Here is a 21,633-nt window from a genome sequence, read left to right as displayed (position 1 = left end):
TTTGGTATCTACTTACAGCCGAAGCATTGGACAATTATGATTATTTTCTTAATCATTTTGGATTTCTATTTTAACGCCCACAAATGCTTGGTGGCCGCAAATTGTGGATTGGTAAACTATTGAGACCAAAAAGGTGCAATACTGATCAATCGAATGTGTTTACTCGTTACTAGCACTAATGTAACCCATTTAACTTCATTGAAGCAAAATCAATGTCCCTATATGATGCTCGGTTAACATGGTAATGACAGTATTTTATTCATTAAGTTTCAATCAACAAAGAAATACATTGATTAACTGCTGAAATTTAAATCGTGCAGCTACTGAAAAGTCTTGACATTATTTTCAAATTGGGATAACCACCTACATAATTTTCAAAATGGTAAGTTTCTTCCATGAAATTAACTCTTTCAGTGCTGGAACCGAATTTTGAAGGCCTTTGCAAACAGTTTGGATCCAGATGTGACGCCACAGAACGTGGCGTCTCATCAGGATCCAAACTGTTTGCTAATCTTATAGTATTCTTTGAAAAAAAATCGAAGAAAATGCTAATTTCCCAGCATGCAAAGGGTTAAGATTCTGAGCCTAGTTAACAAACGCACGCCGAGGTTTCTTTCTTTTTTCGTACGGGCATTGCTTTGTTAACTATTGCCAAATAATTGTGTTGGTTTGTCAATTCGTTTATTACGAAAGACGTCGACAAGCTATATAGATATTAACTATACACATATTTTTAAATCGTTTTTCTTCAGATTTGCTTCATGCTGAAGCTGTTAAATATTATAATTATCTTATAACCCAATACCGACTTGTTGGTATTATTTTAAAAAAAAAGATCTAAACACTTAACTTCCATATTCGATATTATGAAAGGATTATTGGTTATTTTAGGTCATTATATTTATGCATGGATTTTAGTGTCTCCAGTATGCATTTTATGTCTTTTATTGTTTGTTTATAATTTATTAACTTCGTAGTTAACGGTCTTGGTATGAAGGACATACTTGTATGTTTTTTTACACTTTTGCAAATTAAATTGTGATGTCATTAGACATATTCACGACTGGTTGCGCTTTCATTCGGGTTTGTGTTTTATTGTTGTTTTAAAAATAGTTTGATGTTTATGTGTGAGCCTTCTTTTACATGTATATTTATGTATATAAAGTAACCGTCGGATAGACAGAACATAGATACTTTATTAACCCTTTAAGCGCTGGAACCGGATTTTAAAGGCCTTTGCAAACAGTTTGGATCCAGATGAGACGCCACAGAACGTGGCGTCTCATCAGGATCCAAACTGTTTTCTATTCTGATAGTATTCTTTGAAAAAACTCAAAGAAAATGCTAATTTTAGAAATTCAGCAGACGACATTTTAGCAGAAGACAAATTACCCAGCATGCAAAGGGTTAAGAGACTTTTGCTCTACAGCAAACCAAATAAAATGTTTCTATTGTGCAACACAGTGTTTTTCTTTTACATGAGTCTTGTTTCCCCTACAGTTTATGCAGTGAATTTTTCTTATGGATGAAGATGTTTGCTACGTTCATTCAAAATTGGTCACAATAAGTCGCCATTACATGCAGATCAAGCCTGATGCAGATTAAGGAAAATTATTAAATAGTTATCTGACACTTAAATCTTGATTTACTGGTAATCTTTCACTTAAATCAAATATGATTTACTTCTAAGTGACTTCATCGCAAAGTAGGTCACTTTAATGCAGTCCCAGCTTACCGATTAGGCAGCGAAGGAAACTGCCGATGGGCCCCGAGACTTTAAGGATGAGACCGTAACGCGATTATTGTTTTGCCTAATTAGCCTTATCTTATGACTTGACAAATATACAGATATAGTTTAATACGTAAAATATAAAATAAAACGTATGTTTACAGGCTTCGGTGATTGTTTTCTAAAATTCGTTTTCTTTTTTGAGTGTCCGTGGTGTAGTGGATATGGTGTCCGCCTAGCGACCGGGAGGTCACTGGCTCAATCCCCATGGTGGGAGCATCTTTAGATTTCACCCCGTACTGATTCTAGTCTCAAGAAACGGGCTCGAGAGCGTTTTAAATAAGCCTTAGTCTTTCTATGCAATCGAGTTTAAATAAATAGGTTTTAACTTATAATTATAATGTCGTATCGGAATTACGATATTATGACATGTTAAACCTCTAAAAGGAAATCGTCACCATTTATGTATTGACAGCCTTGGCACTGGAAGGCTAATTTGAACGAGTGAACTCAGTCGGGCACTGGCGTTCTAGAAGGCACTAGGCCATATAGGGGCGTGGGCCCCAAACGTTTCACCGCCTATGGGCCTCCATGGTTCTAATCAGCAGCAAGGAGTGTGATTCTGTTGCATACAAAGAACATAACATTGTGTGCTTTGAACATTTAACTTTTACCACCTGTAAATGTTATTTGACGCATTTGTATTCCAATAGAAAATAATATTTAATACAATTCCATTATTACTAATTTTTTAAGGCTTCATCTCCAAACCTTAGATACTGATGAGCAGCAAACAGCATAAAACCCGAACATACTGCGAGTTGCTCGCAGGCTGTTCTGGTTTTGCGCTGTTTGCACATAGCAAGTTTCACTTTTGCTTCTAAGTGAGGAAGAGTTCAATCAAGCTTATGTGTTCGCAGTTTCCAAGTTATTTGCAATTAATTATGCTCTCTTACAGAAAACGGAACCCCTGCTGTTCATGTACACACAACTTTAAATTGTGGTGCGTCATTTGGAGCAAAGTCATGTCTCGAACTACCTGGGTATTGTTTGTTGAGTTATCACATCGTATGAACCTGTTTGACTGTATAATTTCAAGTTATTTATTCAGCAAGCACAAAAATAGGTCTAACACCCTCGTACATACTTGTTGACTATTCGAATCACAAACATCCCGCTGTGATGCGTTTGAAAGTCCTATCCAAACAAGGCTATTATTTTCGATGTCAAAAAAGTCACCTTGTTCAATGATAACGAACTCTCATGATAATCGACAAAAATATATGTATACGGTAGCAACGTAGGTATTTGGGTCAAAGAAGCCGTTGAACTTTGATTGTTTCGTGATAACACAACTGTTATGACCTGGAATGCAACGCTTTTGATTCGTGTTTGCGCATTAATTCCTGGCAAGCCATTGTCGCCCCACCCCTCTACAAAGCAACAGCAACAGAATTACAACCATTTACATCATAAAGATGGCATTAGTGTTCGATTCGCTAGCTGCTTTTTATTTCAATAACATAACTGTAGTTCGTCTCTTGTTTCAGTCTCAGGTCGTTCAAAACATGGTTATAAAAACAAAAAGAGGACTATGTAAAACCAAATCAAAATCGTGACGTATATTGTTTTATAGGAAAGGACAATGCAACGCAGATGGGTATTGGAGAGACAACATTCCAAATATTCACTCGCTGTGTATGCAAAAATAAAATGCGAAAGAGTCGCAAAAATGCATTTTCCTTTTTAGGGAAATTATATCTTAAAAGGACTAGGCCTATTGGTATACAAAAATTATATATATATATATATATATCAATTAAAGCAAACAATCGATTAGCAATATTGATTTAAGAAATTTAGATTTCTTAAGTCATTGTTTAACCAGTGGGTAGATCGTTCATGCCCACGTAAAAATGACTAATGGACGTATTCAATCACACAGCTTGACATCGGACCAAATAGTATGAAAGCGTATCTGCATTTTCGGTACAGCATATATGCCCATGACGTAGAATAATTAATTATTAGATTATATCAACGCATTAGGCCGAATACGGCCATATATTTGGACTCCGACTAGTAAAAGTGGACATACGATATTGGACGATTCGATACTAGTAGTAATTCAATAATTAATTAATCGTATCTTGTATGATGGATGGATGGATGGATGGATGGATGGATGGATGGATGGATGGATGGATGGATGGATGGATGGATGGATGGATGGATGGATGGATGGCTGGATGGATGGATGGATGGATGGATGGATGGATGGATGGATGGATGGATGGATGGATGGATGGATGGATGGATGGATGGATGGATGGATGGATGGATGGATGGATGAATGGATGGATCATTTACTAAAACATATAGGTCACTTATTAGTCAATGCATTCATTAAGTCAGTTATTGATAAATTAAGTAATTAACTAATTCAAAAATAAAATAATTATCGCAAGAACGAATGCTTTAACGAAGAAAGGATGGAAAAAGGAAGGAACGAATGCAAGTTAACAAAATAATATTCGATCGAATAAGCGCACTTATATACGTCAGGAATACAATTACATTTGTTTTCATGTTTTATTTGAAAGACAATGTTTGTTGATTAGCTGGGTCTGCACTGGTACACGTGTCAGATCAGCATCATTTGAATCTTACATTAGCGATCTCCCTGTCTGACACTTGATTACTCTGTAGATTTGTTAACCCGTTTATGCCTAGTGGACTCTCCTAATCCTTCTAAATTGGATCAATTTATTTCAAAATTAGGGATGTCTAGTATATTTATTTCTATATTTAGAATATTTCATACAGAAATTTTCCTTTAAGCAAACAGCGCAGACCCTGATCATGCGGCGTCTCATCTGGGTCTACGCTGTTTACCAATGCCTTTTTTCTAGATGCTAGACAATGCTCCAGCTAGGCCTAAATCGAAGGGCGCCGCGCCCTGCCCTCCCGAACCTCCGCCCTGCCCCCCCCCCCCGAACCCCCGCCCTGCCCCCCCCCTCTCAAAAAATAAAAAAAAATTATTTTTTTTACATATGATCATTCATAAATCTCTTATTTCATTGTAATTATTTTAATCCTGATTGTAGACATTATATTTGAATGGTTTAATAATAAAGGGAATAATACAATTACTTATTACATATACATCAACATGCAATAGGAAGCATTCCAGAAACATCCGCGCGCTCGAACGTGCCCTTTTCACAAAATACTGCGCGTCGAAAGTGCCCTTTTGACAATATACTGCGCGTCGAAAGTGCCCTTTTGACAAAAAAGCCCCCCTGCCCTTTTCAAATCCTAGCTGGAGCACTGCTAGACATAAATGGGTTAACGTGCTCATAATGAGTTGTTGTTTACTACCTTTTTTACGCCGCTTGTCGTCCGTTGTGCGTCGTCCGTACTCAAAATCTGCCTGGTGAACACTCTGGACGCCACTTACATCGCGAAAGCTTTGTGTTATTTGGTCAGAAAATGTGTCCCCGATGATACCTCGACCGAGTTCTAAACTAGGTCACGTAGGGGCAAGATTTAGGTCATGAAGTAAGCCTTTACTTAATTATAACCATCGTGTGGACATAAAAAAAATGTTGAAAATGCTGTTCGTTAAAAAAAAGATGATCGAAGCAGTTTTTTTCTTGTATGGCTATAGTAAAACATTTGTTAATACTAGACGTCACATGTTTTGTTCAGTCGCCATAAAACGTGTGCAGAATATTGTTGTAATTATATGAAGGCCGATCTAGATGGTTCCGTTCGGTTAAAAAGAATTGCTTGGGGCTGGTTTCGATCCGATTCAAAGCATGGCCGACAGAGGATGGGCGGGGCAGTTTTCCTTAGATGGCTATAGTCAAACCTTTTGAACACTTTATAAGTGTAATTTCGTGTTCAAAGCAAATTACAAGTATTCAGTATATTTATTTTAATTATGTATTGTTCTTGTTTGAAAATGTTTCTGGTCTGTATAAAAAAGGGTTTCCATTCTTGTGCCAAATCATAATAAAACTTAGGCCGTGTTAGAAAATGGTTCCTTTACGAGATGCCGGGGGCTGACGAGGCAGCTTTTCTTATGGCTTTACTGAGTTATTACTATCTATCTGAGACTATCAGAGATAGGAACATTTTAGGTAAACGTATCTCCGGTGAGCGCCATAGGGCCTTTAGTCCTCTTGTTGTCAATATTTTCAGCCACTCTCATAGTCAAAGGCTATCGCGTCGTTAAATAAAAGAACATTACATCTCATGTTCTTTCTGTTATTTTTTATACAAAAAAAGGTTTTAATATTCCCAATTACATTTTTTGAATTTTTAAAATTAAATGTGTTGTTTTACATTGCATTTGTTTGAAATTGTAAATAACAATAGCTTAATATTGTCTTCTAGTTTACCAGTATTAATTAATATCGAAAATAATATATGTCATTGTCAATTCATTGCAGACAGGTTTTTCTGACCTGTCATTAGACTTTGATATTTTCTTACAAAATTATTCATAATGTGATATTGGAAAAACACTAAAAGGAACAAAACGAGGAATTGTGAAATGTAATAGCGCTTGTTCAATGAATAGGTCATAATACCACCGACTGTCAACAAAGAATGTTTTGTAAGTATTGTTTCAACTTGCTATTATATGAGAAATCCTTTTGTTTTAGAGCCATTGAAGTTTGTCGGCTTATGTAACGAAATATAGGAAAACCCGAACCATTTCATGTTTTTGTCTTATAGAAAATATATTTTATAACTAGAATGCATATGAATATTTGCCATTATTTTATGTGTGTGCTATTCAGCGGTTATTTGGCCACGATAATAAGCATTTGGAACTTGAAACAATTTGGGATGGAACGGACAATAGCGTTTTAAGAGATATCAACATCCGAGAAGAATAACTTAAGGTTGAGGTAATTGTTAATATATCATAAGATACGACGCGTAAATATAATGTGTCCCTATTTATCATTGTTTCTGTTCATAACATAATTAAGCATAATTCAGAAGATATTTTGAAAAGCTGCCGCGCGGCTCGATTTTGGGAGCTGTGTTTGTGGTGCGCGTAGTTCGAAATGTATATTTATTTGTTAGTTTTACTTTCTACGCTGTAATTGAAAAGGATTCAATATACTATAATCTATCATCTGATGTTAACTCAGGTGTGTTAACCAAACGCGAAGGGTTAATCGAGTGTTCAGTTTCTCTACTTTCGGTTGTCGTTTTGAACAGTAGCCATTTTGAACACAACGATAGTGAAATCGTAAACCGTGGAATACACATCTGAGACTTAAGGTTCGTAAATAAACGGTTGTAAAAATCACGTATTGCTGATCATTATGTTGGGTTTCTGTCTATTTAACTGTATGATTTACGTTTTCAAACTCGATATAATCGTTAACTGTATACATTAAATATTTAATGCCTGTAACGCAGGATGTATTGTAATGTCGATCGCTCAACAAGTCAAGGTAATGTAAAAACTATTTACTAACTGGTATTGATCTTTAGCCATATTTTAATTTGACGTATCGGATAATTTCTTTCAACTTCGTGATTTAAAAAAAGCACAAAATTCGCTCGTTTATACTAAGAAGACATGTGTCTTACTTGGTCCAACATTAAAAAACAAATGTTGATGTCTTATGCAATAAGGCAATCAGTGTTTGTTTTATATATTATTTGTTGCCCATATTTAGGGTTTATTGGTATTTAATGTGTTAACTGATACTTAATGTGTGAACTTATATTACAGACTGTATACGATGTAATAATAAAGTTAATTGACAAACATAAGTTATTATTATATGTACATAACAATTTTAAATACAACTACGTGACTGTATACTGTATACGGTGTACAAAAAATAGGTTCCGGGTATTGCCAAATAACTTGCGATGTTTCGCCGTGTCACAATTGTCAAGCTTGACAACACAGATAAGTTGTATCCTCGATGAGCAGGTTACCAAACTTTCATCGATATACATGTACTTGCAACGCAAACAGACAATCGCTGGTAGCTAATTAATGCATCTTTCATTATCGAATTCTGTAATCACTTTGGCCCATACTGTAATTAAATTTTGATCCCGAACAGCTAGGCTGGCATGTCAGTATTCTTAATGCATATGCTTTAAGCATAGTGTGGCTTCCATTTAAAGTAATAGGCTTTGTTTCTACCTTTCCTAATAACAAGTTCCATTTGGACAAGTTGCATGAATTGTGCCCTCTGAAAGACGTCATTTTCTGTATCGGATATCCCTCTGTGTTGGTGTTGGCTTAAAAAAACATCAACATGCTAAAAGGCAGTTTGATACAGGCACCTATTTGTAATTTTTATTTTTAGTTAATAAAAATGCATATAATTGCATACAGCAAAATTAATTTGCGTACCGCTTGTAATAATAATAATTATTATTATTATTAATATTATATTATTATTATTATTATATTATATATATATTCTGGAAATCTTCAAAACGCCGCTGAAACATTGCCTATGCGTCATAAGGAGGTCGAATCCACAGAATTCGCACTTCCTAAATAAGTCTTCAGCTATGGCATTTACGTTCAGTGTGTGTGTTTTCAACATTTTTGGAATGTGGCAGGGACCTTTTGTTTGTACAAAAATCCTTTAACCCTTTGCATGCTGGGAAATTTGTCGTCTGCTAAAATGTCGTCTGCTGAATTTCTAAAATTAGCATTTTCTTCGATTTTTTTTTCAAAGAATACTATCAGAATAGCAAACAGTTTGGATCCTGATGAGACGCCACGTTCTGTGGCGTCTCATCTGGATCCAAACTGTTTGCAAACGCCTTTAAAATTCGGTTCCCGCACTGAAAGGGTTAGCATTGACAATAAATGTGGTGTCAGTTATATTTACTGAGATTTAACTTAAGCAGCTGGGTATGAAAATGAAAAAAAAATGACATTTATGTATTTTTATGGAAACGTTCAATGGGGAAAGATATTTTGAAATATTATATACTTTTTGAGATTGATAATAGGGACGAGTTTCGGCCCCGGTTTTGACAAAAACAAACAACACAGACGTTTGTTAAATGATATTTGAATAACCCAATGAAGTTGACGCATAAAACAACAACAACTTAAATGTTGTTGTTGTTTACGCATACATACCATATACGATTAAATTAAATAAAGAAAACAGTAATCTCACAGTCATATGCAAGAATTGCGTAGTTCAAATAATAGTATTGTTCATTACGCTTGGTTTTCAAATTCGTTGTGAGTGGGTTGCATATTTTTTATTCTATTTTAATTAAAGGACTATTTTATTCTGGTGACTTTTATAACTGAAAAGATAAAAAATATATGGGTTTTTTTATGCAGGACAACTCGTGCACAATATACATTTATTTATTTTTTGACGATAACGTAAGCAATCGTATTTCAAGTTTATCTTTTATAAGTTGTTTAAGTTATTTAATTAATATCGGTATTTGTTTCTATTGTCCGTAGACAAATTTCGCCACATAAAAATAAGAATTTATGTTCTTTTGACCGATCTCTTCTATTAAATTAAACGATTCGATGCTTGACTCCCATAGCCTTCATTTGTATTGCTTTTTTAAAACGTTTTAAACTTTTATTGTTTCGACTTTTCGGGGAAAATCTGCAATCAAAAGAACAAAATCATTTTTTTACAAATCACTTTCACATAGTATTTAGAATTTAATACGCAAAAAGCTGCAGTTATTTCTATACAGCCGTCTGGTGGATTGATATCAGTGTCATTTCAACACATTCCAATTATCCCGTACGTTCATTGCACAAGATGTCTGTTTAAGAAAACTGGCTTGTATCCCAGTGATATTTTAAAAGTTATTGGGGATAAGCAAATGGCTTGGCTTGTAGTTGGTCAAAAGTACTCTGGAAATTTGATAAAATAATTTATTATTATTTGAGAATGGCATGCATCTACTTAATATGTTTATTTATGTTGACATTATTGCTTTGTTGTTTATGACGATGAGCTGTATATGCTGCAGTTGCAAGTAAACTTTCTGTAATAATACTAGATTAAAATAAAATGGCCATTGTTATGAATTCTTCTCCTCCTTTTGAGTGTCATAATCAAAGCTTCCACACCGTGAATTTTGATGACACTCTTTGAGATGAGCTTTTATGGTGTAATCAACTGTGCATCTCTCGACTGGTGAAGATTTTATGGACCGGGTTATTCTGGTTTTTCCTCTTCTTGATCCCACCCCCTTTGTTCCCCCATCTCACCTAACAAAGAAAGTACAATTATGTCGATAAGGATCGATACTGCGGTGCATCTGTATGTATGTTTATCGGAAAGTATGTGTGTTTATAACAGTTACAGAATTAGGTTTCAAACAATCGTGCATGATAATAGTTTTATTGCATAGCGTGGGGATATTTTATGGAGTTTAGACGGTATTTATGCTTGGTTATATATTATTTATTTAAAATGTTTCCGTGTAATTGCTATGTTGCAGAGAACTTGCAATTATTCTAACAATTTGAATTGAACTTTTGCGTTTGCCAGAAGGGATATTCTTGCAATTATTTTTAAAGAACTTGCATTTTATGGTTTTGCATTGGAATTCAACGTTGGCATGTTAAAAATGATCGTCAAATGCAATCCGTAATTGAAAATTAGGTAAGGTGTTTATCGCAATTTCGGATCTGCGGTGATTTGTCACATTTTATTGGATAAACATTTCGACATTCAGTAAAAACTGATAAACATCTATCTATCTATCTATCTATCTATACTTTCTAACTCCCCTTACGGGTGTTATTGACAGGTGTATATGCACATTCGAGGTTACATGCCGCAACTATCTATTTTAAACTACTTGACTCATTTAAAGAGCGACCATATGTTTTGTGTAACTTAACAAAATTAATGAAATTAGATCTACCGATTCTAATTTTTGCGATAAGTTAAATAATGCTCAAGCGTTCATTGTATTCTACCTAGTCAGTCCTACGTCAAACAATAAGGATATTTTTGCAAACTATTATAAACAATACAATTTCGATCAAAACCCCTTTATCAAGTAAATTAATGTCACATCCCGTTATATATATATACATTTTATAGTGAATTATTTTTAAAAAAAACACAGAAAAGTTGATTTTTCGTTATAATTTGATTATTTATCCTTCAAAATGATGTTTTCACTTATTAATATCATAGCCACACGCTAACCACCTGTGTCACATCATTGTGTTACAACGTTATATTCTTGTTTTGCCCAGGTATATGAACACGCAAGTACTACCCTAGTCAGTACACATTTAGTAAAGGTGAGTCTTTGTTCTCGTTCCAGTTGACATCTTTCGTGAGCAGCCAGAAAAAACTACACATAATTGTGGACTTTCAAAATACAACCGCATAGAAAAGATCAACAAACATGTAAGTGTTCGTTTTGTTTATTAAAAAAGGCTTTATAATTATTGTTTTTTTAGCTTGATCTCTCTGTTCTTTTTCAATTATTTACGTTATGTATTTCTAATAACAATATCATTCCTATGAATTGCATTATTCATAATGATAAAAGTTTGGTGAATACTACCAATATCATCAGTATCGTCGTCGGATTATGTATAATAATGATCAAAGTCATTATATTCGTCGTCCTCGTCATTATAATCATAATTCCCGTCGTCATCGCGTTCATTGTTCGAGCACAACATCGATAGCGTCCGTGTTTTTTTTCTCATATTCGAGTAGTGTTCTGAGAAAACTGGGCTTAATGCATGTGCGTAGTGTCATCCCAGATTAGCCTGTGCAGTCCGCACAGGCTAATCAGAGACGACACTTTCCGCTTTTATGATATTTTATGTTAAAAGAAAGTCTCTTGTAAGCAAAAATCTAGTTTAGGCGGAAAGTGTCGTCCCTGATTAGCCTCTGCGGACTGCACATGCTAATATTGGACGACACTTTACGCACATGCATTATGCCCAGTTTTCTCAGAACAAGGCTCAAATATTTAAGAACGTCAGACAGCTCCAATGTTTCGTTGCATCAGTCCAGTCAACACCGATAAAGAGGCCCAGACTGGTCCAAAAATGTAGAATGACACATACACCGGTGCCAAAGTTTGTTATCTTGACCCAAATTAACAAGTGGCTGTGGTCAAATAAGACGCTGTCATGATCAAGGGGTTTTCGCCCTTCTTTTGTGCATTGACAAGTGGTAATCTTGACCCAGATCCATTGAAACCGCAGCTAGCCTTTGTTATGTCGGAATGGGGAGTAATTCGGACATGCATTTCGGATAGTACCTAATTATATTGCCTAATGTAGTGGATTATCAATCGACCTCACCAGAGCTTTGTTCTGAGAAAACGGGGCATAATGCATGTGCGTAAAGTGTCGTCCCAAAGTAGCCTGTGCAGTCCACACAGACTAATCAGGGACTACACTTTTCGCTGTTATGGTATTTTGAGTTTCAAGGAAGTCCCTCCTTACCAAAAATGAACTTTAGGCGAAAAGTGTCGTCCCTGATTAGCCTGTGCGAAGTGCACAGGCTAATCTGGTATGACACTTTACGCACATGCATTAAGCCGAGTTTTCTCAGAACAAGGCTAATTTAATTCGACCGAACAGTACTGTTTCCTATAGTTCTCTCAGTTAACAAATATTCAAATGATGATAATAATTAAACAGGGAACAGCGTAGCTATTACACAACATGTCATAACTAGTTATCGCATACATGGGTGCGTTGATGTTTAGTACTTGTCCGTGTGTATCATACTAATTAAAACAAACCCCGAGGCATCTGGCTAGATCTTGCTTATAGGGCATTGCGAGCATGAATATCACACATGCTAAAATGTACACATATATATAATTACACGTGCAATTAATCTTTTCTGGTTGACGAGAAGGGGCATTTTTCGTTAAAAAAACGGACACTTTGTGGCTATTGCATTCCAACGGTGAACGCTCCGGGCCCTACCGACCGGCTGAACTCAAAGTGATTGTACAATCCTGTCATCTGATTTAAGATCGACGCATGACATGTTTTGATTTGTTATGGCCGAACCTCGCGTTGATTATGTGCATGTTAAATCAATATTAACTGCATGCTCATTTCCCAGTGTTAAAATAAGTAGCGGTTGATTGTACAATGTATATCCATCTTATAAAATGTTATGCATCATCGCTTTACCAGCATAATCGTCGCCGCCATTACAATTTTCATCATCACGATCGTGATCATCATCATCAGAAATTCATAAACATCATCATCATAATTATCAACAACGCTCTGACCGCAATGACCACAATTCAAGCCACCAATTTGATATCACTCATCGTGTGGCTTATCCTCATGATAGTCATCGATAGGAGCCACAGCAACAGTACGGATGATGACATTAATGCCGCCCCGAATACACTTGCAAACGCTGTAAAAATTATAATCGAATGAAGGTCTAATGATTTTCTTCATTTAAATCATGAATTGTCACATCTTTAATACACTGACGGAACGTCATTTCAGTTTTTATTCTTCTTTAATTTTCACAAAAAAAAACATTTTTGGATACGTATAGGTCTTGTATCCCCAGTCTCTATTTAATAGAGCCCAGAGCACTCACGGCATTTGATACATGGGGCCACGACTAAAATCCTTTAAACTTAAGGTCATTCACCTCCTTTGTCAAAGAAAAATACCGAATATGATTATTTATTTCCCGTTCTGTCGGACTTGTTGCTACTAATTATACACTCTGTTGTTACCTGACTCACCCTGACGTCGGTTTCAATTGCCAACACGAATGGCACGTGTAATTAGGACGGTACAATGTGTTTTGATCACGAAATATGTTTTGTATGTCTAGACGTTTATGAAGTTGTTTTCTTTCTTATGCTATAACAACGAATCGAACATGAAAAAGTTGCTGAGTTTGCTTTTAAGTTTTTAAAGAATCAGCAGGTTTTGTTTGCGATTCGAGCGATGTTCACAAAGAAAAACGTGTTTATAATGTAGTTTCTTCGGAATGAAATTTATTTGGAGAAAAAAAACAACTAATCTGACGAAATAGACAAATATCACTTATTTAAAATCCGTTCACAATCACAGTCGATGAGTTGTACGCATAAGAGTAAAATCTATCTTATGGAGTTTCAAGAACGATGTGGATCATGTGATACAAACAACACAAGCTGACAAAGTATTTGTTCTCCTTCACTGAATATTCGATACCTACACCCAAAATTTTGAAACAATATTTAGTGAATAACGTGCTTGTACAATGCATGGCACAAAATCCTGTACAATAATTAACTCTTTCAGTGCTGGAACCGAATTTTGAAGGCATTTGCAAACAGTTTGGATCCAGATGAGACGCCACAGAACGTGGCGTCTCATCAGGATCCAAACTGTTTGCTATTCTGATAGTTTTCTTTGAAAAAAAAATAAGAAAATGCTTATTTAAGAAATTCAGCAGACGACATTTTAGCAGACGACAAATTTCCCAGCATGCAAAGGGTTAATGTCTAAGCATTGAATCGTGAATGCAACGAAGCAAGTGCGAATCGGTAATTGCAGAGCACGTATTGCAAGGCGTTTTCTCTTATTAAATTTCAGATGTAAAGTTACCGGAGTTAAAAAATTTAATTACATTATATATTTCTTAGGGAACAGTCTTTGTTTGATCCAATCGGGATGCATGTTGTTATAAATTAAACGATTATGTCGATGGCGATAGAAATGCGTGAAACGAAATTATAATAATGCACCGACTCACCTCCGTAAAGTTTCGTTCAATTTTTCATAACGACTCGCACCCGTTAGTTAATTGGTGTAATTCAAGTGCTTTTTTTACAGTTAAGAAATAATGTAGTTTGTATTGTTGTGCATGTACAAAACTGGGTATTATCAATTCAAACAAATTCCATAAAAAAATCTTAGTAAAGCTAAAGTCACATCCACTGCTGGTTATCTTTTGCAACCCAGACCGTATTTATTAACAAGTAACCTTAGTCAAATAAGAGGCAGCGAGGATCCTAGAGCGTTTCGCATTCCTTGTATGAATTTTCAAGCGGTCATCTTGTCACAGATACCATCGAAACCGAAGCAAAATTTTGAATGTCGGACTGCATGGTGTTATTCGGGCATGTATATCCGAAATTGGGTAATTCGGGTATGTATTTTCGAATTAGGTGATGTTATTCGGACATGTATATAGGTTATTACCAAATGAATTGCAATTAAAGTCGACCACACAGGTTCAACACCTTCTCCCAGCTAAAATATCATCACATCACGAAAATGCCTTCCGTTCATAAAATGGAAAAATATATATTACAGAACAATCAAAGTAATTGTAATACCATAAATTTCTCATGTGAAATCACGGTAATTTACAAGTCAACCCCAAGCAATCTTGTAAGATATAGCTTATATCGAACCGAGATCTTGAGTACATTATAACTTGTACATGTATTCTTACTTAAGCGGACACCGACAATTAATCATTTCTGGTTGGCCGAACGTTCTAGCCGAGGCGGGGACATTTTTGTTCTAACACAAATATTTTGCGGCAATCGCATACCAAGCGTGAATCAAATGAACCGCTCCGGGCGCAGCCGACAGGCTGAACTTAACCTTTTTGCGAGTTTCATAAGTCTGTCATCTGATTCAAGATGGCGACTCCTGAAAAAAATGTGACATTTGTTTGGTCGAGTACGGTAAATAACGTTAATTGTGTTATAGCTCTGGATTCATTGGACGCATATTTGTTCTCTGTTCACATTAGTATCGGTCGGTTGAAGTTTTTTCTAACTGACGAACTATCACCACTTTCCGTGTCCTCCTCGCATCAACGTCAACAGCGTTATCAACGTAAAAAACTAAAGCTGGGCCCTAATCGTTAAAATATCTGGCATGTACCAATGATTGCCAACATCAGCATCCCGAAAATCTGTGTATATTGTGACATTACCATCGTTCTAAATAAAAACAAACTGGTTTCTAAGGTTGGACAAAGTTTGATTGGTATTCTCTGAAATCATTAACTTTGACCAAAATCCATTGTTTTTGTATTTTGAAGTTTATAAGGTCCTTCCGCGCCGGAGGCTGCATTATGTATAGAACCGGAAGGTATCTTAGCACTCCTATCTAATTTACTTACTAGACCTCCGAAAGTTAGGACGAATTTTGAATTGTAGCTGCAATTGCCAGCCTTGTAGTCGTTACTGAAATATTTTAAATTTTGGAATGGTCTTGTTATGTACGAGGAAGGGTAGGGAGCCTCGGTGTTCGCATGAAACCCCACCTGTCCGGTATGGTGACCACTAAACTCACATATTTAATTCCAGACTATATCTTTCTTCATTAAATAAATATAGCCCTTATCATACAAGGCATTTTATTCGGGGTAGCAACGATTTAAGGGGCTATAAATAGTGGTCATTCACCTGCATGGTCACCGCACAATGGCCAACATTTTGATTTATGCTACTCACTGTCTTACTGCTTCTACTAATGATACACCCCGTTGTAATATGAACGCAATCACCGGGTGAAATGTGTTTTGATCATGAAATGGTTCTATACGGCTGGACCTTTATTAAGTCATTAACTCATTCATGATATATTGGGCACGCATGACACTTTACGAACAAGCTTTGGTCGCATTTCACGTTGAAATAATCCGAGTTTTCTTTTTTTACATACGTGAATTTTACTGGCGGGTAAAACCTTCTAAAGATACGCCGTACGTGAACAAATGCTGTTACGGCAAGTAAAATAACAGCTTGGCTAAGAATTATACAGTAAATGCTACGATGCAAATTCGAAATTATTAATTACAGCGCAAATACATGTATAACGAGAAAATTTATGTTTGGTGAGTGAGTGGTGGTCCGATAAGCGCCGTGGTTGATACACGTGCTTCTTACTCTGGCGACCCGGCTTCAAAACCCGTTCCCTGAAGCATGTGTGTTTGGTTGATGGTCACACAAAACCGGATAGGTGGGGTTTCTCCGGGAACTGCGGCTTTCCCTCACAACCCTCGACAACACCTTCATTGAAAATCGTCCAGTAACAACTAGAAATAGCTGGAAATTGCAGCTGCAATTAAAAATTACTCCAAACCTTTCGTGAGTCGAGTTAGTTAATTAGGTAGGAGTGCTGGGTAACACTGCTGGTCAACACATAATGCAGCCTTGAGTGCAGATGTACATAATCACCTTCGAAATACACTGTTAAAAGTTAAAGGAGCATATGATTAAATTAAACAAGTTCTACTGAGAACAGATTCTGATAGAACCAATCGTTATGCATGGAGTTGTAAATTAGTCGATTATTTTGACAGAAATGCGTGACGCGAAACAAGCACCCCTCGACGTGATTGCGCAATATTTCGTGGATTTAGTCTGAGTTACATACCTTGTAATTAGTTCACAGTCGACGCAATCGGGTGCACACAAATTGACCATAGACTTCACAGTTTTACGGTCATGGCGTCATTATTGTGTGGGATATTGCAACGTTCGTGGGAACAAATGTTCTGACTTATATTTACTATTAGTATGAATAAATAATCGATAACATTATTATCGACGGATTTGATTTTAAACCCGCCAACTGTTAAACTACACCTTTGATCGATATCATACCCGTATTATGGAATCATATTTCGACAATCTTATTCAATTTTTATTTCGCTGGTGCACTGACACCATGTGCATTGAAGCACGTTAAGAAATGACGTTTCGTTTTGACTACTCACTAAATGTTTCAATTTTGTCAATACCTATTTTAAAATGTATGTTGCATGTACCCTTTTATTTTGACGACAAAAATCAAATTCAATGTAAGTATATAGTTGACGGTTTTCTTTACATATTGACTCAGTTTCCGAAAAACCATAATTGTAGAAACATGGTCGTAATGCTAATTATTTGTCACTTGGAATACGCAAGTTAGTGGATTGATTTCTGAGGGCAAACGGTTTGAAATCTCTAACTGGTACCTTCCAGTTTGGACAAAATTTGTGTCATAAGCTGTCATAATAAGTAAATGACAGCAATAATAAACACCGCATCTGCTTTGGCTGTCACGAACAGTGAGAACAGTCGTTGCATGTTTATGATTTTAACGGTGACATTAGTACGTTCGTATGTTTAAAATATGCGTAAAAAATAATCCAATGTCAGGTGCGTACCGGAGCATACTTTTTCTTTGTTGTTTGCATTAAATTTGATGACTTTTGTTATTTGTTGTTTGTAATGTGCAAACATGTTATTTATGCTATATAATTGAGGTTATTATGACTTAAGCAGTTGTTCTTGTACTTTATACAAGCTTGGGGATTTATACAAGTATTTTTTATGAACATTAATGTCAGTGAATCTACTTTTAATACAGTCAATGACATTTATGTTTATTAAATGATTTAAATAATAAGGGGTATCACTTGACATTTAACTGCCGGTGAAATGCATCAGGGCTCAACATTAACGGTTGTCCTTTTGCCCCTGGCAAGTAAAAGTTGGGTCCGGGCAAGTTATTTTATAATCTAGTTGTCCGCCCGGGCAAGTGCAAAAAAGAACAAAGAGCATTTAATTTAGACTTGACTTTAATAAGACTTTAATTGATGAAATCATTTTGTTTAATGTTCAAAAATAAAAAAAAAGGTTTTGTGGTGTATCATTTTGATCTTTATTTAAAAATATGAGGTTTACAGTTAATGTGATATTTCATGTTTGGGCAAGTGGCTTTATGTTCAGGGCAAGGAGATTTTCTAAGTGCTTGCCCGGCAGGGCAAGTTGGTTTTTAGGTTAATGTTGAGCCCTGTGCATGTGCGTTCGTTAATTACTATTTCATGGCCGGTCATTTTTTAACGGGTAAAATACTTCTAACGACCCTGCTCGCTTTAAGATGTTGTCGACTGTTAAGAATAACAGTACGCGCATTCAGCTATTTAATCTTTATCTTAAACATGCGACGTACTTAAAAGAATATTTTTTAGACTGGTTTTAAATTGAAAAGATCTTTGTACTTGTAACTTCATTGTATGATTTTCCTTATGACAAAAACACTAACTTTTATTTTACGGAGCGTCGTTACTACAAGAATTAATCGGACCGAGCAAAACAATGTTGACAGTTCATTTGTAAATCTTGAAGATTTATTAAAGCATTCATAACGTATACCTTTCCTAAATAAGTTGGTCATTGATATTTTTAAATATTAAAAGCCGTCAAACAAATAATGCAAACTGTGCAAATATTTACAACTGCTCCATGAGTTTACGTACATAAACTTTCCTATCCTTTACATGTTATCGGACTGAATTTTGATATATTTTCTTTATGAATACACATTTCGGATTTTGCAATACGTTGATTCATTCTGCATTACAAACAAAGTTTAAAAGTTCGGGATTGCTGAGTTTGCCGTTCATTTTAGAAGTTTCTTTTGCTAACTGATCATACGCGAATTCTAATGTGAGAGGTGTTTGTTTGTTATTCGAATATGAGAGGTGTTAGCTTTTTATTCGTTTGCGGTTATTACCTTGTACTTGCAATCTCATGCATTAACGGTTAATATTTATTGCGGCAATACATTTCGCGTGTAACTTTTCGTACAACTGTATACAGTTATATTCAATTCACTAGTATTATTCAACTTCTTCCAGGGCTCATTTGTAATTGTTTTCGTAACTATCGTCACGATGTCTACACTGTTTAAAAAAGATATATCTAATCAAACATTGTATATTAGTAATGATATTATAGTAATGTGCACTTTTCCAAGTTGTCGTTTCCTAAACTGCGTCTTTTGTATCTTAATATCCCCATGAACATACATATATCCCATTATTGTATTTTCCGTTTTCGTTGCCTTCACCAGTGATGAATTAATCTACCAGTATTCTTTCTATGTTATTGTTTTATGATGCAATGGAAATAATACCAGCAACAACTAAAGCACACGAAGTCATTTCATTACTTTAGCTCGAAAAGAATTCATTACATTTTCGTCTCGCAATTGTAATTACGTTTAGTTTAGTTTAAACCTATTGATTTTAGCTCGATCGAAACAAGCATAAGGCTTATTAAAATACATTGAGTCCGTGTCCTGGGTTGAACCAGTACCTTGTCTTTTTTAGAAGATTTAAAGAACGCTCCATGAAAGGGGGTCGATTTTTGATTGACGCTCAATATAAAAATAAATAAAATTTATAATTTTTATAGGGTCGCGAGTTTGTTGGGGGCGGTGCCCTCCTTCAAGAAGCTCAGCTCGTCGCGCAGCGATGACTGGATCGACCGGATGTCGCACATATACACCGTCTTCCTGCTCGTCATATTCGCCGTCCTCGTGAGCACCGGTCAGTTCGTGGGCGACCCGATCCACTGCTGGTGCCCGGCGCAGTTCACGGGCGCGTTCGAGAGCTACACGAAGAACTACTGCTGGATTAAAAACACGTATTACATTCCGATGATGGAGACCATTCCCATGGACATCCACAAACGACAGGTCAGTGACGTCACTATTATGACGAAAGTACAATGAATGGCGTATTTAGGACTTTGCCGTCATGCTTTGATTACATCAGCTTTAATATGGGGCAAACATCGGCAATGCATGTGCGTTAAGTGTCGTCCTAGAGAAGTCTTTGCAGTTCGATAACAGTAGATTTTCGATAACAAGATGTTTCCGTTCAAAGAACAATACAGTTAAAGCGGACGAAAATCGTCTCTGCGGACTGCACAGGTTGAACTAGGACTACAATTGACGCGCATGCCTGAAGCCCCGTTTTCCAAAAAAAACGAGGCTAAATTGATGACGCATTAAGTTTTTTTCCCTTGCCATTTCATTACATTTTTCGATATGTCGACCTTTAATATTTTCATTGAAGTCGTACCATCGGCCTTTTACGTCTTTTAAAACTTTTCACATATTCATAATAAAAGGTATTTTAAGACGCAACACTTATCTTTTAATGCGTGTCGTATTTCATGTGTTTGAAGGCCTACATTTTTAATTTTTCTTGTTTTTACTTTTAAGCCGCTCGATGTAAAACATCTCACAACCTTTGTGTTCTAATTTTATTGACCCAAGTTTATGTCATTGAAATTAAATTCAATTAAACTACTTAATAAAATTTATATCTTCTATTTATATACATTACACCGATTACTACAATGCGAAGTAAGAAATAAATCTCAACCGCAAAAGCCCAAAAGTCTTGTTAAATGCACCACGTTTATATTTCAGTGGTAATCCACCTTTTCATTTAAATTACCGCACATTGCGTGAAAGATTATTAATGATCATTAAGTTTTGAAAGCGATTAAGTCAACCAGTTTTTGACAGTCACATTCAAAACACTTGCAATATTTGGCACTTATTCAGTTTTCGCTCTGGTTTCTGATATGCACTTGTCCAGGCCACATTTTAAAACAAACTTTAACCCTTTGCATGCTGGGAAATTTGTCGTCTGCTAAAATGTCGTCTGCTGAATTTATAAAATTCGCATTTTCTTCGATTTTTTTTCAAAGAATACTTTCAGAATAGCAAACAGTTTGGATCCTGATGAGACGCCACGTTTTGTGGCGTCTCATCTGGATCCAAACTGTTTGCAAAGGCCTTAAAAATTCGGTTCCCGCATTGTAAGGGTTAACTCCAGTTTTCGTATCATGACGGAAGTTTTGGAAAAACCCACAAATCTGGTGGTACGCTCAAGGCTGGCATTTTTTTTAATCCGTTCAATATCACTTACCATAGCAACCATTTTTTGTCAGCAAATAGTAGCATGCAACTGACCTTTAAGCATATATATTTAAAAATACCGCGACGATGAGTATATTGTTGTCGAACTCGAAGCGATTAAAATCGATTGAACCATTCCTCACTTAAGTACATTGTTATT

General features: G+C 35.8%; 1 protein-coding gene across 1 annotated transcript in view; it reads left to right on the top strand.

The window, feature by feature from the left end:
* The window catches only part of LOC127849062 (uncharacterized), a 71,287-nt gene that overhangs the window by 17,705 nt on the left and 31,949 nt on the right, over positions 1-21,633 (top strand). The window contains exons 2-3 of the mRNA XM_052381786.1: positions 11,066-11,151; positions 19,955-20,237. Coding sequence (XP_052237746.1) covers positions 11,150-11,151; positions 19,955-20,237 — 285 coding nt within the window. The 5' untranslated portion in view covers positions 11,066-11,149. The remainder of the gene's footprint in view (positions 1-11,065; positions 11,152-19,954; positions 20,238-21,633) is intronic.

Source organism: Dreissena polymorpha, chromosome 10 (assembly GCF_020536995.1).
Source record: "Dreissena polymorpha isolate Duluth1 chromosome 10, UMN_Dpol_1.0, whole genome shotgun sequence".
NCBI classification, from domain to species: domain Eukaryota; kingdom Metazoa; phylum Mollusca; class Bivalvia; order Myida; family Dreissenidae; genus Dreissena; species Dreissena polymorpha.
Note: the sequence above shows the minus strand (reverse complement) of the source record. Positions and strands in the feature narration are given on the sequence as shown.